This window comes from Sceloporus occidentalis, unplaced genomic scaffold, assembly GCF_023333645.1.
Source record: "Sceloporus occidentalis isolate IW3139 unplaced genomic scaffold, rSceOcc1.0.p SCAF_1, whole genome shotgun sequence".
In the NCBI taxonomy this organism is placed as follows: Eukaryota; Metazoa; Chordata; class Lepidosauria; order Squamata; family Phrynosomatidae; genus Sceloporus; species Sceloporus occidentalis.
In genome coordinates this window covers 165,809,975-165,837,351 of record NW_028316981.1, presented here as the reverse complement: position 1 = coordinate 165,837,351, position 27,377 = coordinate 165,809,975, and the positions used below count along the sequence as shown (strand labels likewise).

Genomic DNA, 27,377 nt, shown 5'->3' with positions numbered 1-27,377 from the left:
AATAAAAAATATCACTAGTCACTTGCAGTTCAGCCACTTAAAGGATATGAAAAGGGTTTTATTAGTACCGCAAATCAGTAATAAAGATGTTTTGCTGCATATTTCAAGTTAGCTTTGGACAGTTAATAAGCAAATCTGCTTGTTGTTCAGGAAATGCTCAGACAGCCTGCTGAGGAAGACAATATACAGAAAGCAGATGAAAGTTATATTATTAAAATAAAGGTAAATGATAGTTGCCAATTTGAATGTTGTAACTTAATTAGCTTCTATTTTAATGTTTATGGAAAAATTCATTAAGAAAGACTATGCTGTACCAAGCTATTTGTTCATTTTGTAAATATTCCCATTGTGTAAACAGGATCTGACTAAAGAAATAATCTACATTCTGGAATCTCTTCCAGTTATAGTTGTACCCTAGTTTTTTAGAAAAGGAAAAATACTGATTTAACATTGTTAATTTCACAGTGTCTTTTATTTAAAAAACCAGCTTTAAAAGGAAATCTGAATTTAATACAACTACTGTACTTTGAAGAGTACACATACCTTCCCAAAACTGTATCATTCCCATTTATTAAACAGGTTGACTAAAAAGGTTGCTTTTTACAGAAAAGCAAGCAGTAAAGGAAAATATGTAAAAATTTAGCATTATATATGATACAACAGTCATATCCATGTTATTCTACAGCAGAAATCTTGGCTTACTAAACACAGTTATCAACTGCTTGCATACCAGTATGCAAAGGCCACTTTCTCTTACGCTCCTATGAACTGGTAAATTAATCAGAGAAAAGAAGAGCCTTGTGTGACATTCAAACTAAGGATGACAGTTTAATAAATTCAAACAAGCTACAACTCGTTTAACTAGCTTTAATCCAATCTTTGTTGTTACTTTGTAAATCCTTGCTTATTTGGGCGTAAATTGAAGTTAACATGAAGGCACAACAAACTTCAGGTCATCCCTGACTAACTTTTCTACAGCTTCCCATCCTAAGATCAACATTTTCAATAGCATAATGTTTAGCAGTTGCTGCAACCCCAATCCAGCTTTGGAAGAGACGGCTTTTGCCCAGAGTCTCCGTTATCTGAAATACAAAAAATATTTTGTATTTTTCTGGATTTTGGAATATTTGCATATGCATAATGAGTAATCGTGGAGATGGGACCCAAGTCTAAACATGAAATTCATTTATGTTTTGTATACACCTTATACAGGAAAGCCTGAATGCAATTTTATACACAGTACTTTTTCATAATTTTGTGCATGAAACAAAGTTTGTATACTCTGAACCATCAGAAAGCAAAGTTGTCAATATTTCCACCACCCATGTGGATGATTTTGGAGTATTTTGGATTTTGAAATAAGGGATACTCAACCTATACCATTAGGAGTTTCACATTTGGATAAGCAACTTGTGGCCCTCCAGAGGATGTTGAACTGAAGCTCCCATCAATCCCAATGGCGAGGAATGCTGAGAGTAGTTCAGCAACATCTGGAAAGGTTGCTGCTGTTTGGCACCATCACATTTCTGAGATTCGTAGCTTTTAAACTATTGTTTTGCTGTAACAGCAACACAAGTTTGAAGGCATTCTGGGTGTATTTGGCAAAGTATGGATACACACAAGAGTCAGAGTGGTGTAGTGGTTTTGAGTGTTGGACTCCGACTCTGGAGACCAGGGGTTCAATCTCCATGTGACCATGGAAACTCACTAAGTGACCTTGAGCAAGTCACACTCCCTCAGCCTCAGAGGAAGCAAGAGCAAACCCCCTCTCAACTAATCTTGCCAAGAACCCCCCTCCCTTATGTTTGCCTTAGGATCACCATAAGGAAAGGACTTGAAAGCACACAACATGCAGAAGCATGGAGAGGTTTTCAGATATTCAGTGTTGTGTGACTAATAAAAGGGTTTGTGGCCTCACAAAGATTGAGACATCCTGGATCTCATAGGATGTCCTTTTTTGTTTTGCTAATGGAATTTAAATTTCCAGGACTTGAAAAAGGAAGAATGGCCTGCTTGCAGAGATTTCCCTCCATACTCAGAACACCACCACCACCACCATCTTGACAAAATGCAGGCTGTGACTGTCATCTTTTTCTTTCTTTCTCTTGTATGATTTTAACACCTTTTGCCTGATGAAGAAGCCAGTAGAGCCTCAAAAGCTTGTAATATGTATTTTGTGCATTTTGCTGACCCAATAAATGTATCACTCTCTCATAGGTTTTGGATATTATTGAACAACAACATGGATATACATACACAGGAAAGGAAAAGGTGTTAAGATTTGTCCTGTTGTTGGGCTGTAAAAGGGGCATGGAAGGGTCAGATAAAATTAGTAATGACAGTAAAGATCTCTTTAGAAGTATCCACGTAGCCATGTGAGGTATATGTGACTGGGAAATATGTACAAACCTTGTGGTTAGGTTATGTGACTTGCTGTGTGCCATCAAGCCATTTCTGACATATGGAGACCATAAGGTAAGCCTATCATGGGGTTTTCTTGGCAAGCTTCTTCTGAGAAGGTTTGTCATTTCCATTGAGACTGAGAGAGTGTGACTTGCCCAGTGGGTTTGCAATCTCACACAGGGAATCAATGCTGATCTTGAGCGCTGTAGTCAAACACTCAAACCACTACATCATGCTGGCTCTCTTTTGTGACCTACTCTTCCTTCTACTTTTTAATACTTTTATTATTATTACTATCCAATGTAAATTTTACATGTTTATGTTTATTGTATTCCATGTCACCTTGTTTTGTTAAATTCTACCTTACGTGTTTATTGCATTGTTTGTGCACATTTGTATTTGTTTGCCAGCCAGTCATATTTTAAGTCATTCAGAGTAAAGCACAAGTTCAAATCCCAGCTTGGACTGGGAAATGTCTCAGCAAGCCTCCTCTGAACAAATCTTGCCAAGAAAACTCCATGATATGTTTTTGCCAGAAGTCAAAAAAGACTTGATGGCACACAAGAAATTATTATTGTGTTTAATAAAAAGGGTTATGTATGGCTAAGTATGAGACCCAGTATGGAGTAGTGATTTCAGCAATGGACTACGACTCTGGAGACCAGGGTTGGATTCCCAGCTTAGCCATGAAACCCACTGTCACACTCTCTCAGCCTCTTCAGGGAAAGTCAATGGCAAACCTGCACGGAACAAATCTTGCAAACAACATGACAGGGTCACCACAGGGTGGAAATGACTTGAAGGCACACAACAACAGATACACGCAATCTTGTTTGTCTGTTGGCTGTTTTATTTTTGCCATGTTTTGTTTTTTGTCTCTCTGCATACACACATTTTTTTAAAGGGCCAGCGTGGTGTAACGGCTTGAGTGTTGGGATAAAGACTCTGGAGACCAGGGTTAGAATCTTGCCTCAGCCATGAAACCCACTGGGTGCATTTTGGGCAGTCACACTCTCTCAGCCTCTTCAGGGGAAGGCAATGGCAAACCTCCTCTGAGCAAATCTTGCCAAGATAGTTTCGCCTCAGGGAAGGAGGCACAGCAGAAGAAACACACACAAATGTATCTATTTCTGAGGTATAGACACACACACATATAACGTATATATTTCTGAGGTGTATATGTGTGTGTATACATATACATATGAGATGTATTTAATATATCTTTTTATTTTGTGTCGGTCTACGACCGTCATGAAATCATGAAGGTAGGTAAAACCAGGGGCTCCTCGACGCAAAACATTAAAAGCAAAGGTTTGTGATTCCAAGGGTCAAGATAAAGACTCTCCTGCGAGAACACGGGCTCCCATTCCCGAGATAAAACGACTTGGTTGTGTTTCTGGTGACTGAGAAGCCAGAAGGGCATGATGGATGGAAACGGGATTAAGCCGCGAATTGGCAGCCACACAAAATGGGGGAGGCGGGGAGAGAGAGAGAGCAAGCAGCGAGGCTCCTCCTGGCGGGAAAGCCGCAGACCTTTCTTTGCGCGCGCGCCTCCCTCCCCGTAATCCCGGCCCCCTTGCCCCCGATGCCGCCTCGCTATTGGCCAGCGCGCCTGTCCTTCAAAACACCACTGCGCCAGCCCCACCCCCCAGCAACCGCCGTTGCTCTCAACGTTCTACGGTTCCAACCGCCTCAACGGTTCCTAACTGTCACTCACGCTGGTCCGTGGCCCCGCCCAGCGACAGCGCGAGCCCCGCCTCTCCTTTCCAACGGTTCCAATCACGCCGAGGCCACGCCCCCTCCCTTCCCCTCTTTCCCTCTCAATATAACGAGCCACCCCGCCGAGTTATTTCCCGTAATCGCTCACCTGAGAGAATATAAAGAAAGAGAGTGGGGGAGTGGGGGGAACGTAACGCCTCGGCGCGAAACCAACTTCCCCCTCCCTGGTTGGTAACACCGCTCAGCCGTCGCGGCCGCTCCTGCGCAACGCCCGCCAAAACAGCGACGGAGTGCGCACGCGCCCAATCCACCCTCTGACTCCGCCCCAAATTTCTCGGCGCGAGACAGGCGAGCGCGCGCGCACACAACGTCCGTTTCTCCCTGTCGCTCCTCTACCCCCCCATCAGATTCAGAGTTACTATGTGCGCATGCGCGACTTGTATGACCTTTTTCTTCCCCGCCTCGCCCCCTCCGGAGCCTCACCGTGTGTCCTGCTACCCTTGAGGCAAGCTTTTATACCTCAAGCGGCCCGCTTTCCCCCTTTATTTCTACCCCGGCTCTCGCCTTCGCCTCCTTCTCCGCCAACCGCCACGCGTCAAAAGTTCTAATAACTGCCAAACGTTTTTTTTAAGAATCCCCAACTTAATTCCCGCCCCCGTTAAGATGAGTGAAATGAAAGACAGCCAACCCGACAAAATGGAACCCTGTGGCGCCAGCCAATCAGAAAGAAGATGCGCCGCGCCTTGGCCAATGAGAGAAAAGCTACCTTCCCAGTCCCCGCAGCGTAGCCGAGGGCGTGAAACTAGTTCACCACCGGAATGTGAAGAGTGACAGGGAAACTAGCCAATAGGAAGCGAGCGTAGGTGTGGCGGGAGACGGAGGGGAAAAGGGCGGGGTCGCCACACAACCGTCCAATAGCAGGCGGCCCAGCTGGCCACTGACCAATGGGAGCAGAGACGGGGCAAGCGGCCGGCCAATGGGGGGCGGGCACAGATAATGAGGCGTCGGCGCGCTGCTGACTCTGCCTCTTTTTCGTTTCGGCTGTAGAGGGAGGAAGCTTGTGTCGAGGGCGTTAGGCCTGCGAAGCACCGCACCATGTCGAAGTCTGAGGTAAGAAACCCCCCAGCACCACGCGGGCCTCCGCCCAAGGCGTGTCTTTTCCGACCCCTAAAACCTGTGGCTTGTATTTTGTGGAATTATGTCTCCTTTGCCTTTAGGGATCCTCCGGTTACGGGTGCGATATGTCTCCTAACGAAGTAAGTGCTCACAGCGACCGACCTTCCTCTCAACCCCCGCCGAATTTAGAGCCGCTACGGGATGTTTGTGTCTGTGTGTCGGTTCTGAGCGCGATTTATTTCTCGCTGTTTGGGCCTGCTTTTTTCCTCTTCCATCTTGGTGTGCGCATGCGCGCTGGCTCCCTTAGAGGCAGGCGCCATTTTTTACAATGCGTGGCATTCCAAAGCCTCCGCTGGTGCTTCGTGGCCTGTAATTGCTGCGCATGCGCTGTGAGACAGGGGAAGCTAGAGCTGCGCACATGCGCGGTGGGTGTTGCGCGGAATTCCCCCCCCCGCCACGTGCTCGCGCGCTTTGTCTGCAAAGCCCTCTTGTTTCATTGCCTTTTCTGTCGCCTGAGGCTGCATCCGCACTGCGGAAACAATCCGCTTCGGGTGCATAGGTCCAAAACACCATAAGAATGTGGCAATGGGGTCCAAAACACTCTGTGGAAGTAATCCAGTGTGAGGCCCATTTAACTGCCCTGGCTCAATGCTAGGGAATTCAGGGCATGGTAGTTTTGTGAAATGTTCTCTAGAACCTTCTCTGTTGGGGGCTCTAGTGCCACAATAAACTACAATTCCTAGGATTCCCTAGCCCTGAGCCAGGGCAGTTAAAGCGGTCTCAAAGTGGGTTGTTTCTCCAGTGTGCTTTCGACCATAGTTAACATATGCTCTTATAGGAATTCAAAGAGCCTACTCTCCATACATTGATTGGATACATAGGATACAAATACACCTCTTTTCAGTAATTGGATACAAAACATATACATATTTCTTGGCCCTGTTGGTTCAATCGTTGATATCTTTTCATATCAGGATTGTTTTTCAGTCACTCTCACATAGTCTTAGCCTGGCATTCCTTATTTTGGCTAAATGGAGACACTAAGACACCACTAACAGCAATAAAGGGGCCTTGAAGCTTCAGGAGGAGACCTCTTTGACCCATCTCTAATCCATCATGCAGACAGTTCTACTCTCTTAACTCATTGTTATCTATTACTTTACTTCTAGGCATTCTAGCTTTTGCTGTTTTGTTAAATTTTGTCTTCCTCGGTTTCTGCAGTGTGGATGCAACCTAAGAGCAGCATTCTGGTCTCGCCATTTTCATTCCTCCCTCCTTTCTGCAGCGTATTGTCCAAAGCTGGTCCTGTTCTTTCCTCCATTTTCTCCTTTTTCTCATGCTTGTGGCCCTTGGTGGGAGGACATATAAGTAATGCCTGCTTTTCCTTCCTAACAAGACCCAATGGTGCTTTTTTGGGGTGGATGGTCCCCACTAAAGGTACATGGAACCGGGGGGGGGGTGGACACCTGTATTGACAACTAGAGAGTCCAGACATACTGCAGAGTTTGCCTACCTTGGCTCTGTCCTATGGAAACATGGGATTTGTAGTTTGTTGTGGCACTAGAAGGCTAAACATCTCACAAAACTATAGGCCCCAGAATTCCATACCATTGAGCCCTGGCAGTTAATGCAGAATAAAACTGCATTATTTCTGCAGTGCAGATGTAGCCTCAGTCTCTCCCAATTTTCCTCTTTGTCCTTAGCTTAATTCATGGTAGTTAAAGCAGTGGCAGACTAAAATGTGCCATCCTAAGAGCCTCTATCCTCAGGCTTTAAAATATTTTTCTTTGCCATGAAGCCTGAAAACCACTGTGGTGATGCCATGAGGTCTCACTTCTTCACTACCTCCCTTTTTTCCCCTGAAATGGCTTGTTAGCCAGCCTGCTATTATCTTTGTCAGAAGTGCTCATGGAAATATCTTAAGTTTTACAGGGAGTTAGGGTAGATTTAATTTGAGGCAGCAAATCTTAAAAATTATTTCTGCACTTCCTTACAAAATTGTGCTGCAAAAAGCAGTACATTTAATAAATTTCTTGTTGCTCTTGGGCATTGTTTTGAGTGTAAACATTGGGAGACTCCCAAAAGTGACAGGTTTTCAGAAATAATAACATAATCTGAAATGCTAGGGAAGGTGTGCCTAAGTGCCATCAGCATAGTTTTAAAGTCTGTAGTAAGAATAAGTAACATATTAGCCTCACCAAAGCCTTTGGCATGACAAGAGTATTTCCACTCATTTAATTCAAAGTTCAGTCCAGTGGACATACGTTAGGGAAGCACCCAACCAATCTCCTTGATTATGTTATCACCCTGCTTTTCTCTGTTTTAGTCCCCAAAGGAGCCTGAGCAGCTGCGTAAACTGTTCATTGGTGGCCTCAGTTTTGAGACGACAGATGAGAGCCTTCGCAATCATTTTGAACAATGGGGGACGCTTACAGATTGTGTGGTAAGTTCCTCCATGAACTTGGACCCAGTTTTTTATATGGAAAAGGGCTAATTTGAACTGGATTTGGTGTTGCTATTTAATTAACAGCATACCTAACAAGTGGTATAAGAGGAATAGGGTGTCCAAAGCATGTTTGAAGGGCTGGGGTTAGTACTAGCCTTTTTATCTTTGAACTAATGGAATGGGACTTACTGAATAGGACTAATGTGAAGTGAGTAACATTGCAAATGAAGAATCCATTAGCCCACCCATCCCAGACACTTGGTATATATTCTATGCTTAAAGGATACATGGGCAGCTTAGGACCATAGGGCTGCGTGTAATTTAACAGGATTTCATGCAACCATAATTTCAAAACCCCATTTAAAGTGTTCAGTTAAGGTCTCTGCAAGAGTGAGCTATCTGCTCCCTAACAACTTCTGAGGGGAAGGAAGGTTAGCTGAGAAAAGGGTTGGTTTTGAATATATTTGCTCTGTCTATACACCACTGGGTTCAGTGCTGCCCAAACTCAGTATGTTACGCTACAAACAAACCCCAAGAGATGAGGTTGGACACACCTGGTTTACACTTAAGCCAAAGCATAACACTGACTTCAGTATTTCGTTCTAGGTAATGAGAGATCCAAATACTAAGCGCTCCAGGGGCTTTGGATTTGTCACTTACTCAACAGTGGAGGAGGTTGATGCTGCCATGAATGCCAGGCCGCACAAAGTTGATGGTAGAGTTGTTGAACCAAAAAGAGCTGTATCCAGAGAGGTAAGAACTGCTGTCTGTTGTATTACTATCAAGCTGACATTCTGTACTCCTTTCTTCTGGGTGAAAGCATTGTAACCACCATAGGTTTGCTTAGCTGTTTATGTGTCTGTAACATTTTGTTATCTGCTTGAATCTGAAGCCCACTGGATTTGTTGAGTAAAAGGTTGCCAGGAGTGCCTCTGAATTCAGTGGGAGAAATTCTCAAAGCAAATTTAGGATTGTAGCATTGATGGCCACTAGATCCATTACATCTTTGGGGTATAAGACAACCAACTCTTTTAACTAAAGCTACAGCATGATCTCTATAGTAACTTTTTCCAGTACAAATAGCTGAAAAGGAAGGTTGCACAAATTTGACATCTAGCTTGTCCTGCCTTGCTGTAGGATTCTCAGAGGCCTGGAGCCCACTTAACAGTGAAGAAAATCTTTGTTGGAGGAATTAAGGAAGACACAGAAGAGCACCACCTGAGGGACTACTTCGAACAGTATGGCAAAATTGAAGTCATTGAGATAATGACAGATCGTGGCAGTGGCAAAAAGAGGGGATTTGCCTTTGTTACTTTTGATGACCATGACTCTGTGGACAAGATTGTCAGTAAGTATACCAGTGTTTGTTGTCGATATATTCTGGTTTAGATATTTGTTTTGGATATATTGTTACAGTGGCAATACTGTAAAAGCTTTTTTCTCTTGCATTTAGTTCAGAAATACCATACTGTGAATGGGCATAACTGTGAAGTCAGAAAAGCTTTGTCAAAACAGGAAATGGCCAGTGCTACTTCAAGTCAACGAGGTGAGTTTCAGATGTTTGTATGTAAAGGCATAGACATGTTGTTATGGAATACCTTGTAGCAACTGTGAGACTGTTGTAGCAAAATCTTTCATAAACTTAGTTTACTTCCTGAGATGCATGCAAGTGTAGGAAACATTACACAGTTATTCTCAGGTGCTAAAAAGCCGTTTGCATACTGTTTGTGTATAAATGTGAACTATTGATGCTTTTCAGGAGTGCTGATTGTTCTTATTATTGTTAGGCCGCAGTAGTTCTGGCAGCTTTGGCAGTGGACGTGGAGGTGGATTTGGTGGCAGTGACAACTTCAACCGTAGCAGCAACTTCGGTGGCCGTGGTGAGTACTACTGCTTGAAAATAACCAGTTATAATATTTTCTGAAATCCCTTTAATTTTAAATACCATTTCTCAACATATTTGGATTATTTAGTCCTTGCCAGCATCATATGTCTCTCCACACAACACACATGGCGGTTGGCATCACGGCGCTCCTCTGGTGCTGTATCCAGATGACACAGCACCAAAGGAGCACCAAAAAGCTCCAGTGGCTATGGTGCCCCTCTGCAGCACAAAAAGGAGCCATTGGCCTGTTACAGACTGCCAAAATAAAGCTGCTTGGGGTCTCTTTGGAGGTATGCTATTTAAATGATGCATGGGTCCTAAGAGTCCGGAGCCACACTCCATTCCTAAGCACTGGAATGCAGCTTTGGTGCAGCTTCCGGATTCTTAGGATGCATGCATCATTTAAGCAGCATACCTCCAAAGAGACCCCAAGCAGCTTTATTTTGGCAGTCTGTAACAGGCCACTTTTTGCAACTTTTTGTGCCACAGAAAGGCCAGATCGGGGCCACAGCATGTAGTGGCTGTAGGCCACCCCTTAGGGGCTTTCTGCTCAGCCGCTGAGTTCCTAGTCTTGCTTACAAATTCACTGCTAAAAGTGCTAACAGCTGTCTTTGTTTTAGGTGGGTTTGGCAGCCGTGGTGGTGGAGGAGGAGGTGGAGGAGGTGGTGGTTATGGAGGCAGTGGAGATGGCTATAATGGATTTGGCAATGATGGTAAGTTCATATCAATCACAGTGATTAAGTAGTCTTTATTATAATCGGTTGGGCAATGTCAGAGAATCTGTGGGCATTTCTGTTTTTTGAAAATCTTCAGGTTGAACCAGGCCTAAAATGCAAAATACAAAAAAAGCCAGAAATAATTAGGAATAAATTAGAATTTTGCATTTTGTTGGGGGAAGGGGGCTGTGACTTGTTTGAAGTGCAAATTTTTAGGTGCAGGAAAAGACAATTTTGTTAAGGAAAACTTTTTTTATTTCATTGGCTATATATCTCTTGTGAACTATATAAATGTTTTAAAAATACAAATCAAGCATGAATTATAAGTTAATTTGAACACAGTTAGGACATTATGGGTAAATTTCTTCCCTCAGTAGTTGGTGCTAGCTGATCTGATAAGGTCGATAGAATTATAGTTGAGCAGGAATGGACTCCAGTTTCTTGATTTGCTTCCTTAGTTCTGTTTTTCACCCCACCCTTGATGAGACAGATCACATTTCTAGGTTCCTTTGGAATGTTTGTGCTTTCTTGGAATTTTAAGTCATGAGAGCTTAGCCTGACCTGCTTGTAATTTTTATATTGTTAACTTTCTATAGGCTATGGAGGTAGTGGCTCTGGATATTCTGGAGGAAGCAGGGGTTATGGCAGCAGTAGCAGCTATGATGGCTATAACAACGGAGGTGGTGGCTTTGGTGGTGGCAGTGGAGGTAAGTGTTGTATTTATCCTTCAAATGGCAAAGAATTGATACAGGGAACCTAGCTAGACTAATTATAGAAGGCATTTCCTTAACTGCTTATGTTGTAGACCCTGTCCTTTAAAATCCTTAAGGAACAAATACCCAAAAATATTTCAGATAGGTTTATTTATCTGCTGTTAGCAGATAAGGTGCTTTTCTTTAAGTATTTGGAAGTGTGCTAGTGACAAATAGTTATGGCTAAAGTGGTTTGTCATTTTTTGAAACTGAATGAAATAAAATATGTAAAATGTTTAAAATGTTATGTAGTTATGAACGCTACTTTGAAATTTAGAGTCAGAAGTTCAAAATGTGTTACTGTCAGGTTCAGTAGATTACTTTGTATTTTTGGAAGAAATTATTTTCAAGTAATACATCCTACATATGCAGTGGCATAAAATAAAACTGACTACATAGAATGAACACCATATTTGCAGGATTTACCAAGCAAGGCACAGAGGAAAGAAGTTATAGCCAGAGTGATGAACACATTTATATGAATATGTGCTGATCATATTCAGCATAATGAGAAAAGAGTTGTTAATCTTTGTTTGGTGAGTTAAAAAGTTATTTTTGTCAAATATCTCTGTAATAATAAGTGGTTTATTATTGCTCTTCTCAGGAAGCAACTTCGGAGGTGGTGGAAATTACAATGACTTTGGTAGTTACAATAACCAGTCTTCAAATTTTGGACCCATGAAAGGAGGAAACTTTGGAGGCAGGAGCTCTGGCCCATATGGTGGGAGTGGTGGTAAGCATCTGAAACTTTACAATTGGAGTCAAATAGAATAGCTGAGCTACCCCAGATTCTGCCTTGATCTTTGATTTCACTGGATTTGTCAACACCAGAGGTGTTGAATATTTGGATCATTAGCCCTTGACCATAGGTTGGTCTTGTAGTCTCTAGTTCCTTCTAAACTTTTCACCTCTGTCATGTATAGTGAACTAGGTAGTTGTTCATTTAGCTTGCAGTCCCTATTTTAATTTTTACTCCTTTCTCACCCTCCACTTGTTGTTTTCTGAGAAAAGAACACTTTTTCTTTCAGGTGGCTACGGTGGCTCTGGTAGTGGCAGTAGCTATGGTGGTGGAAGGCGGTTTTAATTCCTCGGGTAAGAAGTTTCCCTTTAGCCCATAGATAAATATGCAGTACTTTTTGGAATTGTAACATTAACTTTTAATGTAGCTGAGCAAGCTATTGTAGTTTAAGTATATATAGACTAAAATATATGGATTGGCGATTGGTGGGAGCAAATTTGCTATTGGATTGTAGCCTTGAGTCTCAATGTGTTTAGATTAACAACTTTATTCCATATTATTCAACAGGAAACAAAGCTTTAGCAGGAGAGGAGAGCCAGAGAATTGACAGGGAAGCTACAGGTTACCACAGTTGTGAACTCAGCCAAACACAGTTGTGGCAGGGTAGAACTGCCTCATGAAGACATGTTAGACAAGCGCTTGTTTGCAAACATCAGGACTGTATTTGTGACTAACTGTATAACAGGATATTTTAGTTTTTGTGTTCTGTGGAAAGTGCAAAGCATTCCAACAAGGGTTTTTATGTAGATTATTTTTTCCAAACGAATAATGTTGACTGCTGACTGTAATAGACTGATCATGACGCTGAATAAATGTGTCTCCTTTTTTTAAAATGTGCTGTGTAAAGTTAGTTCAATATAAGTTAACACATACTGGTTGTAGCTGCCTGATTGAAATACAGATTTAGCTTAAAACATGCAATGCCTGATGACGGGTATGCTGGATTAAAGATTAATGGCAGAGTTGTCCACATTTGTGAACAGACACAGCAACCAGTATATATTTTGCTGTAATTGAATGTGCAGCTGGAAATGGTTCTTGGGATACTGGTTTTAGCTGTGACACATCCTTGTGTAGCCTGCTGTACACACTAATATCCTGTTGGTTTGGGGATGTTGCAGAAGTATATCAATAGTGATTTTGTCAGAGAAGTTTTAAATCCTCAGTTAAGTCTTACATATATAAATTCTAATAGCTGACTGCCAAGGGTTAGAACTTTCCAGTAATAGGGCAAGTAATACAGATCCAAATGGATTGTTTTCTGTTTTGTTCTAATAATAAGGGGGGAATGGGTTCTGTCACTGAAGTGACAATCAAAATACATGATTTCTTATCCATAGATAGCTGAATGTTTGGCATTTGTTAATGAAATGTTAACCATTAGCTAAAATTTATAAGAGGGCATATGTTAAGATTCACATTTCATGATGAGGATAGGGGAACTTCAAAGGAAACTCAAGCAGATTCCACATTAAAATATCATAGTTAAATTTGTATGTAATAGACAAACTTTCTTTAAAAGCCACAGATGTCTAATGACTACACAGTGTGCTCCCCTTCGATATTGTACTGGGTAGATTCCACTGCTTATGGAAAGCAGTCTCGATCATATAAATTGATATAATAAATCCATTTTATCTTTTTGGCATCAAAGATGCTACTACATTTCTAGAAGCATTTAAGGTAAACATACAGTTCTTCCAAAACGGTTTTCCCCCTTCTCATTGAGGCATCCAAAGCCAGTTCTCATCTCAACCAGTGTTCTGTTTGCATTTGAAATTCCATAAAACATTGTTGAATAATCCTTGGTTCATTCTGTGGAGTAAGTCATTGTCATATTCCCCCTCAGTGCAGTTCTGCAGTAGAAAATTAGCCTTCTGGATGCCTTTTCTTTGGCTTTGTTCAAGTGTTAATTTCTTAATGCTCTTCTGTCCGTTTGGTGGACTTAGAACTGCACTTAATATTTGAGGGTGTCGTGGCAGCATTGGCATAGTGTTACATTATGTTGGTCCAATTAATCAGCAAGAACTGAGCGCACCTTCAATATTTCTATCCTAGCACCTTGTAAAATAGGACCGATCTGCTGTAAACTTGTTCAAAATTACTACAGAACATGTATATGGCACATGTGTATATATAAACTTCTTTTTGACTGGTTAACGGCTTAATTTAGAATGCAAACTTAATAGAATTGATGGGTTTTTACGTGGCTGAGTTTGCAATAGCAGGTGGATCCTTATTCTGTTGAGGGAGACAAGACCTCAGGATTCATGAAGTAATACTCGTTTTTGGCATGGTAGCATAACCACAACAGAGGAGAGCAAGCACATCAGCACCTGAAAACTAAGTAGCTTTACAAATCCGGGAGGCATGCAGATGGTTGAGCTACTAGGAACGGCTAGCAAGCATAGCTCCGAATGGCTTCCAGCTCAGACGCTACCACAGCTGAGAGTAGACACGTGTGTTGAGTCGAGTGGACAGATAAGCCAGGTGCAGGCTTCTGCTGACTAGAAGGGAGTGCTCAGTGACCACCGGAAGGAGGCAGACGAGAGTAAGGATCCTTGCTCTTAGGACTAGCAGTCAGACGCAGAAGGAAGGAAAGGTTATATTTCTGTACTGGTAGGTAAGACCAGATTTTACTTATGTCCTATACAGTTTTGTTAACCTGCTAAAATATCTTGAGGCTGAGGTTACCTTGTAAATACCAATTCAGTTGCTTTAAACTTGCCCAGTGCTGTAATTTATGAGCATTAGATGAACAGAATAATGATTTTGTATACTTAAAAACCCTCAGTCATGGGCCAGAAAACAGTAAATGAAATGTATTTTATGGAAGCACTGACTCTTATTTCCCCCTTTGGGTGGCCTTGTGGACTTAAAATATTTAGCACAGTATCACAGTGCACTGGCTGTATTCCTATAATGGCAGTTGACTGTTTCTGGGGGTGGGGACACGTAATGCAAAGTAGCTGAATGTGATAATGAATGCTAAACACTAGGAGATTTTTAACATGTCTTCCTTTTTATAGGAGAAGAAGAACTGCCCCAGTGCAACAGTGCCACTGTGCCGGGATGATGGACTAGGATGTGTTCGGAACTCTGTGTTTTTAAAGGGTAAGAACAACCCATCTGAGGAAGTCATTGGGAAAGTAAGGATACTATAATGGATAAAAAATCTGAATGAGCATAGTCAAGAGGTCTGGACTGAATTTAACATTTTATTAATTGCCTTGATGGGGGAAAGTTGGTTTGCTAGACATGGAGGGAAGTTTCAGTATCTTTTAAAAGCAAAACAAATATACTTGAATGCGTTTCATGTTTCACTGTTTTGTTTTGTTTTCTGTTTTGCAGGACTCTTCAATTTAGCATAACATAAGCCTTTCAGAGAAAGTTCAATGGCTACTGTGTAGCTAGTATGTACATACTATTCTTAAAAATATTTTTATACTGCAATAAAAAAGATTCTTCCAAGAACTGTCTTATTTTTTTTAGATCTGTCAATGCATAAAGCATTTGAAGGATTCCACACCATTATTCTGACATGATTTTCCTAAACAACTGACATACTGAAATGGCTTGAATCTAGTGGGGAGAAGGGACAAGCTGTGAGATTTGGCATCTTTCCCACTCCACCTGCAGTTCATGGTGCAAGTTTTTCTGCTCAACATAATAAAAACCAGTAGCTAGGGAGCCATAATTTACTCACTCATGTGTCAAACCATCTGAACAAACAAATTCTTAACTGAACAGATAAACAGTAATTGAAATTGAAGTTCTTTCCTGGTCTGCCTCCTAAGTTCTTGAGCTAACATTCCTCTGACTTTGGTACAGTGCTAAAAGAAAGTGCTTGTTCAGAATGCTTTCACTGCAGTAGAAAGAAGGGGTCATTCAACTATCATTTAACTAGACATTGCAGTTTTTTTGTACAGAGAAGGAATATGTACAACTGTTAGGAATACAGGGTTGTGACAGGAAATGGTGCTTTGTGGGACACAACACCCACAATATCTTTATGGCTTGGGCCGACATGTTTTGTCAAGCACTTTGATATATCTTATAGAATTCAAGTGTCCTTTTTTTATTTAATTGCTGCTTTAACCTGGCTTTTTAACAATATGCATTTAAAGAGTGCATTCTTTTAGTTGCGAATAGTCTATTGTATAGCCAGGGTAATTTAAGCTTCTCTGAAATATATTAGTTACTTGCCTTTACATTTATACTACCGAAGAATCATGACTTCCCCATGGATGTGTCCCAAAATAAATTAACAGTTGTATGGTAAAATGTTTTGACATAGCTACTGCCTAATGTTTATCATCACACTTTGGTCTTTGCAATCAGCAAACTTAAGAATTCTATATTAAGGTAACTTGGATACTGTCCAGACATTGTGATTATTACTGGATGAATTATTATTTATAAATGTGGGGCGACCTTAAATGGCATATTTCCTCTTCCCGGAACTTAATACAAGTCTGGTCATATCACTGAAAAGTTCCTTAAAAATTTGGTTTGCATAGTCAGTCTCTGACTGAAACATTGTGTGGATTCATGGGACGAGTCCAGTAGGGAAAAGAACTTGGCAGGGGGAAATCTCATCAGTCCTAGAGCCACAGGTTTCTTCCTTAGCCTTGCCTGTTATCTGTTTCTCCTTAGTCTTGCCACTATGCAGATATAGCCCAAAGTGGAATTGAACAAGAAATTTGTAATTTAAAAGAATGATTTTTTGAACATATGACTGGATGAACAGTGATATCCGCAAGAGAGTTCTTGGTTATGGTGCACATATGCTTATTAGCTAGCTAAAGTGAGCATGACAGGTTGGGGGTGAGTGGTCTAAGGATATAAGTTTTTAAAAGCTCTGGACTAGTCCCGGCAAAGCCCCAACCCTACATGGTAGTGGTTTTGTGTGCTTTGTCCTGGATTGCCCTACATTTGAACATAAATGCAACACATTGTCTCGAGCTCTGGTCAAATATGGGTACTGCTGAGACAATTTCTCCATAAGCCCCTGGATAACGGTACTTCCTAATGTGATTTGGCTTAGTCTATCTCAGTGTCCCCTTCAGTCAGTAGAAATATCTGGTTGTTCATTTCGTGGCACAAGGAAGACACTGCCATCAACAGTAAGTTGCAGCATATACTCCTCAGGAGAGTAGGTGTTGCCAGCTTCATCACGCAACATGCAAAAGACTTGATGGTACAGTGCTCCCAGTTTTTGCTTTGTGAGCATCAGTGTCCTATTAAACTCGCCACGGTCCCGTAACAAGCGCTGCCGCTCACGACTCAGCTCATCAAGCTCCCTCTCCAGATGCACCAGTGTCTCCAGTTTGCGTTTGCGACAATTTTGAGCTGCCACTTTATTTTTGCCACGGCGGCGGATGTCCCGGATCAGTGCCAGCTGAGGCTCAGTCAAGGGGAAGCGTGACACCAGCTCATTGAAGTCATCCACTGGCAAGTTGATGATTTTATCAACAGGCAAGGGGATTTTCATGGCTAGGGCCCGCCGTTCATCCCGACTACCAGCCAGCTCACCATGTGGGCCCTGTCCCTTCTCCAAAGAATGTTCTGGGTGTGGGCCACAGATGGGTATCTCGGGGACTGGAGCCAGCATTGGGTATCCTGGGGCATGGTCCATAGGGTACAGAGAGGTATACTCAACTCGCTCCAGCCCCTCTGCCTCCAAGGACTCTGCATCACTGTAGTTAAGTGACAAGCCAGAATCTGATTCCAAGTCATCCTGAGGCTTACAGGGACCCTGAGATCTATAGCCATTGCTCAACTCTCTGTTTTCCAACATCCCTGACCCTCTACATGCACCCAGGCTGGCAGGTCCCAGAGACTCAAGGGAGGAGATGAGCATACCAGTATAGCTGTGGAGAGAACAAGAGCCTGGCAGAGTTTCTGGGTATGTACTTTGGTATGTGGGAGCAGGTTGGCTGTAGTTGGGCATTGAACTCTCTTCTATCCCTGTGCAGGGTCCATGGACAGGAGGTGGCACCATCTGTTGGGTATGGCCACATATAGCAGATTCATAGCATGTTTCCGTTGGCATATCAAGGCCCTGCAGAGATGAAAAGAGGCTAGCTGAGAAAAGGCATTTGGTAATATCTTCCCCACTTGAGAAAGATGCAGATGCATGGTAGGAGAGAGGCTTAATTTAGATAAGAATGAGGTATAGATCTTAGGTAAACATAAAGGTTTTACCTTTGGCAAGATTCTCAAGTTGTTTCTGACTGTAGAGGGTGGTACTCATTTCTGTTACTAAGCCAAAGAGGCTGCATTGTCAAAGATGACTAGCCAGCATGGCCGCACAGAATGCTGTTACCTTCCCACCAAAGTGGTACCTATTTATCTACTTGCATGTCTTAGCATGCTTTTGAACTGCTAGGTTGGCAGAAGCTGGAATTAGTGACTAGATCACCATCACATTGTACGTGGGCCTCAAATTGCCAACCTGCCGATCTTACAATCATTAGTCAATGTCTTAACTGCTGAGCCACTGATAATAGCCAAGGATTACCTGCTACCCCACAATAACCATCCAGGACTGTTCTGTGGGTACTAACCTCCAAAACTCACCACCCCAAAAACATATCTAGGTTGTGAGTGTTCCCTCTTTGTTTAGAGGCAGGTAATAAGTGGTCCACTAGATGTTGGACTGCAGCCAGCATAGCCAGCAGTGGGGCAAGATGAGGGCTGAACTCTGGGATGCTACACCTGTGATCTGGATGATATTAACTTGTGCTCCCCATTCACAATTTGTCAGACATAGCTCTTATTACCAAGAAGGTAGAATCAGAGGCATAGCCATATTAGTCTGGAATATGTGCAAAGGGATCTTGTAGCATCTCTGAGGCTAACTGTGTGAAAGAAGTTGTAGCACAAGTTTTCAAAGACTTGGCCTATCAGATGCACCCGTTCACTCCATCTGAGGAAGTAGACCATGTCTACAAAAGCTCATGCTACAACTTGTTTCACACAGCCTCAAAGATGCTACAAGATCCCTTTGCATACCAAGAAGGTAATTCTCCAGAGACAGCCCCCTCCAATGCCATTCACTTCTGCTTGCCCCGCCACACATATCATCCAACATTTCAAGTTTGTGGGAGCGGATGGGGAACTAAAGTGGACTGTGCAGGTGCCTACCTGGCTACGATGGCTGGCTTGATAATATCCCCCCTGAGAACAAAAGGCCGATTCATCCCACCACACAGATCCCCCATTGTACACTATTTCCCCCTACCTCTCTTCTCTCCAGACAGGTGCTGAATGGGGCAGTGTTGGGAGAGTCAGGATTAAAGCAGCAGCTATGTGTAATGGATACCTGCCATCCCACAACTGGGACTCGGTCCACATCATTATAGAGGGACTAAACCCCTGTATGCCTAGACAAGCTTTCTGCTACTCTAATCCGTGCTTCCTTCTCCTCCACCTAATTATTAAACAGTGCAATCATACGTATGCAAGAAAAGGGTGATGGGTAGAGCAGTTTGCCTGTGAGGAACGGTTAGCTGTTTGGGTGTTGGATGTTTTAACTTAGGGGGGAAAGCACCTAACAAGAGATATGACAGAAATGTACATTAGGCAGGGCATGGTACAAGTAAGGGATGTGGTGGCTTAGTGGTTAAGATGCCACTTCTGATGATCAGAAGGTTGACAGTTTGAGGCCTAGGTGCTGCATGATGCGGTGAGCTCCTATCACTAGTCCCAGCTTCTGCCAACCTAGCAGTTCAAAAGCATGCAAATGCAAGAAGATAAATAGGCATCACTTAGGTGAGAAGGCAACAGTGTTTGGTGCAGTCATGCTGGCCACATGACCACCAGGGCAGTCCTCAGGCAATGCTGGCTCTTTGGTTTAGAAATGGAGAGGAGCACCGCCCCCTACAGTTGGTTACGACTTGACATTCATGTCAAGGGACTACCTTTACCATTAAGGGGTAGAGAGTGTAGAAAAGCTTTCCTTCCTCTGATGCATAGTGCTAGCCATAACAGATACAATGAAACACTTCCAAACAGCACATTGCTGAATTGTGGAATTTCCTACCACAAAGTGTCATAGATGCCAACTTGGACAGCTCTGAAAGAAAGATTAGATACATTTATGGAAGTTGGGGCCCCAAAAACTACTAGTCCAATGGCTGTATGTCACCTGCAGTATCAAAGGAATAAAAAGGAGAAAGAGAGGGTGAGAATGTGGCTGCACTTTTTAAACTATCTGGTTTTTGTTTTAGCATGAACGTTTGTGGAAATAATTCTACTTCTTCAGATGCAGTACAGAGTAATATTAAAGCCACAGGTATAAAGCATATTTATAAAGATGTGGGAGTGAGAAAGACTGTGGTAAGATCCAGAAAGGTGCAAATCATGTCACTTGCCCTACATTTCTTTCTAGATCCTACTACATTCTGTGTACGCTCCCACAACTGTGTAACTCTGTATACCTGAGGCCTTAGTATCATTCAGTACTGCATCTGAAGAAATGGGTTTATATTCATGAAGATGCAGTGTAGGACCTCAAATATACACACAAGTACAAATCTTTGGGAAGGGCATTACTATGTCTGCATCTAAGTGAGTTGCTAGATCTGCATCTAAGGATGATTCCAAATGGCACCTTTTCATCCTGGAGAGAAGTAACCAGGCTCTGTCCTGGGCCCAGTACTGTTCAACATCTTTATCAATGACTTGGAGGAAAAAATTGGGGGAATACTTATCAAATTTGCAGATGACACCAAATTAGGAGGAATAGCTAATACTCCAGAGGACAGGATCAAAATTCAAGATGACCTGAATAGACTAGAAAGCTGGGCCACAGCTAACAAAATGAACTTCAACAGGGAGAAATGTAAGGTACTGCACTTAAGGCGAAAAAATGAAATGCACTGATATAGGATGGGGGACACCTGGCTTAAGGAGACAACAAGTGAAAGGAATCTAGGAGTCCAAGTAGACCACAAGTTGAACATGAGTCAACAGTGCGATGCGGCAGCTAACAAGGCCAATGCGATTTTAGGCTGCATCAATAGAAGTATAGTGTCTAGATCAAGGGAAGTAATAGTGCCACTATATTCTGCTCTGGTCAGGCCCCACCTGGAATATTGTGTCTAGTTCTGGGCGCCACAATTCAAAAGGGACATTGAGAAACTGGAGCGTGTCCAAAGGAAGGTGACTAAAATGGTGAAGGGTCTGGAAACCTTGCCCTATGAGGAACGCCTTAGGGAGCTGGGGATGTTTAGCCTGGAGAAAAGAAGGTTAAGAGGTGATATGATAGCTCTGTTTAAATATTTGAAGGGATGTCATATTGAGGAGGGAGCAAGCTTGTTTTCTGCTGCTACAGAGACTAGGACCCGGAGCAATGGATGCAAGCTGCAGGAAAAGAGATTCCATCTCAACATTAGGAGGAACTTCCGGACAGTAAGGGCTGTTCGACAGTGGAACACACTCCCTCGGAGGGTAGTGGAGTCTCCCTCTTTGGAGGTCTTCAAACGGAGGCTGGATGGCCATCTGTCGGGGATGCTTTGATTTGGATTTCCTGCATGGCAGGGGGTTGGACTGGATGGCCCTTGTGGTCTCTTCCAACTCTATGATTCTATGATTCCAAAATATTGTCTCTAGTAGTGAGGTCTGGTGGAACGTGTTGGAAGATTTTTGCATTCTCTTTCCCCTTCCTTAGATAGATAGGGATTTCCTGCATTTCCTCTCATTCAGACAACCATGTGATTTGGTCATTTCTCCTTTGGGTCACTCCCCCTTTGAGACTAACAGATTCTTTCTCAAGATTTTCAACTGAACTGTTGCTTTTCCATCTTCTTCCTCTTTGGAAAGATGATGACATGAAGATTTCTTTTCACCTGAACTATTCACTATCAAGATTGGGATATAGTCTTTTATGTAAATATAGACTAAAGCAATTACCATAGTAAACTTATGTTTTAAACTACAAGCTATGTGTTTGTTGTTTTTGAGTCTGTCTCAATTCCTAGGAAAGGATAGTTAGACAAAAGCACATTTCTGCTACTCTGCTAATTTAAAGCTAGGCCATAATAGGCTTGGCTTTGACATTTTTAATATTTAAACATTTTTGTTTCCATAAAGGCTTGAAGCCTTAGGAAGCTTAAATTGCCCTGCTGGGAGCATTAACAGAGACACAGCATCCGAAAAAATTTGGAGGTTTATCAGCAGACTGGAGGTAGGGATGCCATATCCTGCCTGTAGGCGGGACAATCCCGCTTTGGGCAGTGCCGACCAAGTCCCGGTCCAGTTTGGCGCCAAAACAGGGATGGCACCACCCATGGGGGCCTCCAAGGCCTCACTGAGGCCTAGGAGCGCTCTCCACGGTCGGAGCTCCGGCCACGGAGACGCTCCCTCCCAGGCCCCAGCGAGGCCTTGGAGGCGACTCTGCGATCACGGAGTCCTCCAAGACCTTGCCGGGGCCTGGGAGGAGGAGGAGGCCGCTTGCCACCGCGGCGATGGCTGCGATGACGGGCGGCCCCCGCGCCCCTTCCCGGCCTGAGAGGAGGCCGAGGCTTCCTCCCAAGCCGGGAAGAAGGACAAGGTTTAAAAATGTAGGACTTTTTTTTTTAATTTCCTGGCCAAGAAATTTTTAAAAAAAGAAAAAAAAAGGTCCTACATTTTTAAACCTTGTCCTACATTTTTCCCGGTTTGGAGGTCCTCAGGTATGGCAACCCTAGCTGGAGGAGACCATAAAGTTTTCAAAAATGATAGATCTTTTTTGAAAAATCAAAGCAGCTCCATAAGACTTGAGTATGTTTAGTATTGAATGTTTTGTGTCATCTGGAAAAGAGGATGGCATGGCCAACTTGAATAGTTTGTAGGGACACAGAGAAGAAACCAATCCATTATTCAAATGTTTCCAGATGTCCAAGGTGGCTTCTATCATCTTTTTTTTAAAATATCAGGCTAGGCAGAAGGTATCAGAATGATACAACATCCTTCAAGCTTACAAAAGATGGAAAGAAAAATGCAAATCTCACTGGAAATGAAAATAACAGGATGCAGGTGCAGCATTTAGCCCTGGGGTAAAGAGCTCCGTTTCTACTACTGTTTTCTTGGGATGATTTGGGGGATACAGTTGGTGAACCTGTATCCAGCCATGGATAGGACCCAGGCTCTAGGGGTGATAAGGGCCCTTTATCTTTCTGCCACCCCTCTGTCCTCTTTCTGCCTTTGTAGATCCCACATCCTCATTCATATGATCTATCATATGTTAATTTATTCATTCATGTTATCTGCTTCTGCCATCTCCTTCCACATTTCCCTTTCCCCACTCTACCAACACCAACACCTCTTTCTCTCACAGACACCTTTTCCTTTCTTCCCTATTGCAGCAAGGTGCTGGGTGAGGGGCAGATTGCTCTCACAGAAGTTCTGAACTGATAACTTACCAGGAACTTTTGAAATCCATCCAAAGGCCACATAAAATTAGCCTGAGAGCCAATCTCTTCTCGTTGTTCACCTCCCCAGTCACCACCTTCACCTCTTGCAATACACAGCAAAATTATCTTCTTGTTAAGTTGCTGCTAAGGCTAGCATTATTATGTTCATACAGTTGCCCCCAAAATTCACCATTTACGCTCTGACTAGCCCATGCTTACCTGCAGCTCTGAGATAGACAGGATCTCTTGCCAGGTGAGCTCCATTTCCCCTTGTGAACCAAGCTCTCCTGTTGCCAGTGGGTTATATAATGGGAGAAAGGTACCCCGAGGCCATCCTTGCTGGGATGGGCAAGGGGACATTTTGTCACACCGAGTCCTACCCAGTGTCTGCTCCAGCAGACTGCCCCTGAAATCAGCCGTGACAGACAAGTTCTGCAAGGTGAAAAGAAAAACAATTGGATCAGATTGGTCCCATCGCAGATTCGTAATGCCCCAAATCACAAGAACTTCCCTTCCACTCATGAGTTACCTGGAGGTGCAGTTGAATTCTTAGGCTCAGAGTCAGAAGAGGAGGCTAGCTAATGTGTTGTAAAATGATTTAGATTATGCATTCTGGAAAATGGAGACTGGTGATAGTGCTGGCTGTAACAGATAAAATGGTTCAGCCCGGTTTTCCCTAGGACATATGTGTCCCACCCTATTTTGTCTTCGTTTTCTGTCTCACAAGCTTTCTGTTTTGGTTTGTATTTCGGCTTTTGACTTTAGTCATTATCTGTCAGTCAGTTGTTTTGCCAATTGTGGCTTGCATACAGACTAAATCTGTTGAAATCAAGGAGGCAGATTAGTCCCCACATACAGTCATCTCATTTCAGTGGAACTTAGATCAAGTAATTTAGTCTATAACCCATAGTATTTGAGTGACATGCCATCTTATTTCATGTTTTCTTACCATGTCACATGACCCAATAGGTCATCAGGGAGAAGAAAGCAATTCCCATGGGTTAAAATGAACAGCTAGGACAGCTCATATTGTGGAACACAGTGTGAATGTTCTGACTTTTCTGATACTCATCTAGTGAAGTATCTAGGACCTTGTTGTTGAAATAGAAGTCCCTGTGCCAACTGCCACAGCTATAATGGCAACCAGCAGCAGCCTGATGCTGATCACACTGGTGGGGCTTTTAATTCCATCAGCATTCAATTGGATCTCAGCCAGTCGCATTGTTTAAAAAATAAAACAACTCAGCAACAAAGTAAAATCACATATTTTAAAAATTGCATTAAAAATAATTGCAGTCCCATGGAATATACTCTAAAGGCACCAGATCTCCTCTGAACCTAGAAGCTAACTAAGGTCAGCCCTGGTTAACACTTGGATGGGAGACTGCCAAAGGAACACCAGGTTACATTTCAGAGGAAGGAAATGTCAAATCTAACTCTGAGTATTCCTTGTCTAAGAAAACCCTATGAAATATGCATGGGGTTGCCCTAAGTTGATAGGCAACACATGCACATACAAAGAGAAGAGGCAGTATGACTTGGAACAGCATCACACTGAACTGCGTGGCTTTTATCCCGTGATGTCTTTCATTAACAGAAAGGCATTTCTCATGGTACATACAAGCTCTGTTGTTTTCCTGCAATTTTTCCATCCCATTCTCTCTACCCATTGTTTCCATTGATCCTCAGCAGCAGCCAGGGAGGTGCAGCAGCACAATAAGCTGCAATGAGTGAAAGGAACCCCCATTGTTGGGCTCAGAGTGTAGGTCAGGGAGACTTCCTCTAAAACTGGAAAGCCATCCAGCATTATAATAGCCATTCACCTCTAAGCTATGCTAGATATCATACCTTCCAATTGTCCTGATTTGGCAGGTAGAGTCCCAATTAATTCTTTGCTGTACCACTTTTTCAGCTGCTTTTAAAATGTCCTGGATCTTCTCTCCTCCACTCCCTACTCTCCCCATTTGTCATCAGTTGCTATGAGGTGATTGAGAGGGCGGTTGCGATCCAGCTTCAGGCGGTCTTGGATGAAACGGATTATCTGGACCCATTTCAAACTGGCTTCCGAGCGGGTCACGGGGTTGAGACGGCCATGGTCGCCTTGGTCGATGATCTCCGTCTGGGCATTGACAGGGGGAGCGTGTCCCTGTTGGTGCTCTTGGACATCTCAGCGGCTTTCGATACCATAGACCATGGTATCCTTCTGGGGCGCCTGGCTGAGGTGGGAGTCGGGGGCACTGCGCTCCAGTGGTTCCGCTCCTACCTCTCTGGGAGGTCCCAGATGGTGCAGCTGGGGGACGTGTGCTCCAGCGAGCGGGCCCTTAATACTGGGGTCCCTCAAGGAGCCATTTTGTCCCCCATGCTATTTAACATTTACATGAAACCGCTGGGAGAGATCATCCGGAGATATGGGGCGCGGGGTTATCAGTACGCTGATGACACCCAAATTATTTTCTCTATGTCTCCGACTGATGCAGTGACCAGGGATGGCGTCTCTCCTCTCGTGGCCTGTCTGGAGTCAGTAATGGGCTGGATGAGGGAAAACCGACTCAAGCTTAATCCAGAAAAAACGGAGGTACTAGTGATAGGTTCCCCTGGACCAGGAATGACGGTGGTTCCACCTGTCCTGAATGGGGTCACGCTCCCCGTGAAGGACTCCGTGCGCAGTCTGGGGGTGCTTCTTGACTCTTCCCTTCACCTGACTGCTCAGGTGAATGCGACGGTCAAGAGTACCTGTTATCAGCTTCGGCTGATTCGCCAGCTGCGCCCATACCTGGCTCAGAGGGACCTTGAAACTGTTGTACATGCTCTGGTAACTTCGAGACTGGATTTCTGTAACGTACTCTACATGGGGCAACCCTTATACCAAACTCGGAAGCTGCAACTGGTGCAGAACATGGCAGCACGACTGGTCACTGGTGCTTCCAGGACCAGCCATATAACACCCGTGCTTAAAGATCTCCATTGGCTGCCCATTCGCTTCCGAGCGCAATATAAGGCGTTGGTTATCACCTACAAAGCCCTAAATGGCTTGGGCCCAGGATTCCTGGAGGACCGCCTCTCCCCGTACATTCCGCCTCGCACCCTCAGAACATCTGGGCAGCAACTCCTGAAGGTGCCTGGGGCTAGGTTGGCTGCTACTGCCAGAAGATCCTTTTCCACAGCTGCCCCAGCCCTCTGGAATACGTTGCCCACGGAGCTCCGCTCATCTACCACCCTGGCCCAATTTAGGAAGGGCTTAAAAACCTTCCTATTTAATCAGGCATTCCCCGACTAAACATCCTGTGGGCCTCCCTCCTCCCTCCTCTCTCGTGGCCGTGAGGTTGGGCTTAGGGGTTTTTTTATTGTTTTTAAGGATTGTTGTTGTTGTTAATGTGTGTTTTTAATTTTGTATCTTGTTTGCACTTTGGTGCATTTTGTTAGCCGCCCTGATCATTGGAAGGGCGGGGTATAAATAAAAATTTTATTATTTATTTATTATTATCAGCGGACAACATATTAGTGTAAATTAACTAAGGAATCCAAGATAGTGGTTTGCCACGGATGTGATAGTGTCAGATTTGACTTGTCCCCAAATCAGCCAACATTTAAGTGTTCTCTTAAACCCCCCCTACCTTTTCCCAGCCAGCAAGTGCACTTTCCCCCACATCAAAGGGTTCTTTAAACCTGCCACTTTTCTTCCAACTCCTCCATCTCTTGTACTGATTCATTTCTTCCAGAAAATAATGCTGTTTTGTTTACCATCAAGTCTTCCCTCAGGAAGCTAACAGAGTCAGAAACTATGATGTTTATCACACTATACTCTTAAAGTGTTACTATTCCACTTTGACTCCTCTAGCTGCCTCCTGTTGCATTCTGGGATTTGCAGTTTTAAGGAGGGGTATTTAGAATTCTCAGGCAGAGAAGTTCTCTGCCTGAGAATTCTAAATACTCCTTAAAACTGCCAATACCAGAATGTAACAGGAGGCAGCTAGAGGAGTCAAAGTGGAATAGTAGCACTTTAAGAGTATAGTGTGATAAACATCTAAGACTCTTCCCTGTCATTGTCCATTCGTCCCCGCTTTGCATTTTGTCCCAAGCAAATTCCCCCTCCTTTCTTGCTTCCCTCCCTTCGTGCTTCTCTCTAGCTAATTATAGCACTA

General features: G+C 43.4%; 3 protein-coding genes across 10 annotated transcripts in view; 1 reads left to right on the top strand and 2 right to left on the bottom strand.

The window, feature by feature from the left end:
* The window catches only part of CBX5 (chromobox 5), a 54,506-nt gene extending 49,765 nt beyond the window's left edge, over positions 1–4,741 (bottom strand). For 2 of the 4 annotated variants that reach the window (XM_089481135.1, XM_089481118.1), the window contains exon 1: positions 4,606–4,741. The gene's annotated coding sequence lies outside the window, so the exon portion shown is untranslated. Of the gene's footprint in view, positions 1–4,270; positions 4,451–4,605 lie in introns of those variants that run through there. The other 2 variants (XM_089481144.1, XM_089481126.1) reach the window with 1 other exon arrangement.
* A 383-nt stretch (positions 4,742–5,124) lies between these two features.
* Positions 5,125–15,310, top strand: HNRNPA1 (heterogeneous nuclear ribonucleoprotein A1). Of its 5 annotated transcripts, XR_016272016.1 has the most exons (13): positions 5,125–5,232; positions 5,340–5,378; positions 7,565–7,681; positions 8,291–8,437; positions 8,822–9,032; positions 9,138–9,230; positions 9,472–9,564; positions 10,190–10,282; positions 10,882–10,992; positions 11,642–11,770; positions 12,066–12,129; positions 14,866–14,950; positions 15,188–15,310. XR_016272016.1 is itself a non-coding variant. In XM_089481092.1 (12 exons), exons 1-11 carry the CDS (start codon positions 5,218–5,220, stop codon positions 12,119–12,121), a joined length of 1,104 nt encoding a protein of 367 aa, XP_089337218.1. In that variant the 5' UTR covers positions 5,126–5,217; the 3' UTR covers positions 12,122–12,129; positions 12,344–12,432. The 5 variants fall into 5 exon arrangements, 4 of the variants coding, with proteins under 4 accessions (XP_089337218.1, XP_089337203.1, XP_089337229.1 ...); XM_089481092.1 differs by lacking the exons at positions 14,866–14,950; positions 15,188–15,310 and adding an exon at positions 12,344–12,432 and having other exon boundaries at positions 5,126–5,232; XM_089481077.1 differs by lacking the exons at positions 12,066–12,129; positions 14,866–14,950; positions 15,188–15,310 and adding an exon at positions 12,344–12,669 and having other exon boundaries at positions 5,126–5,232.
* The window catches only part of NFE2 (nuclear factor, erythroid 2), a 27,817-nt gene continuing 15,481 nt past the window's right edge, over positions 15,042–27,377 (bottom strand). The window contains exons 3-4 of the mRNA XM_089481034.1: positions 23,455–23,667; positions 15,042–17,900 (exon numbers count right to left, since the gene is read on the bottom strand). Coding sequence (XP_089337160.1) covers positions 16,902–17,900; positions 23,455–23,667 — 1,212 coding nt within the window. The 3' untranslated portion in view covers positions 15,042–16,901. The remainder of the gene's footprint in view (positions 17,901–23,454; positions 23,668–27,377) is intronic.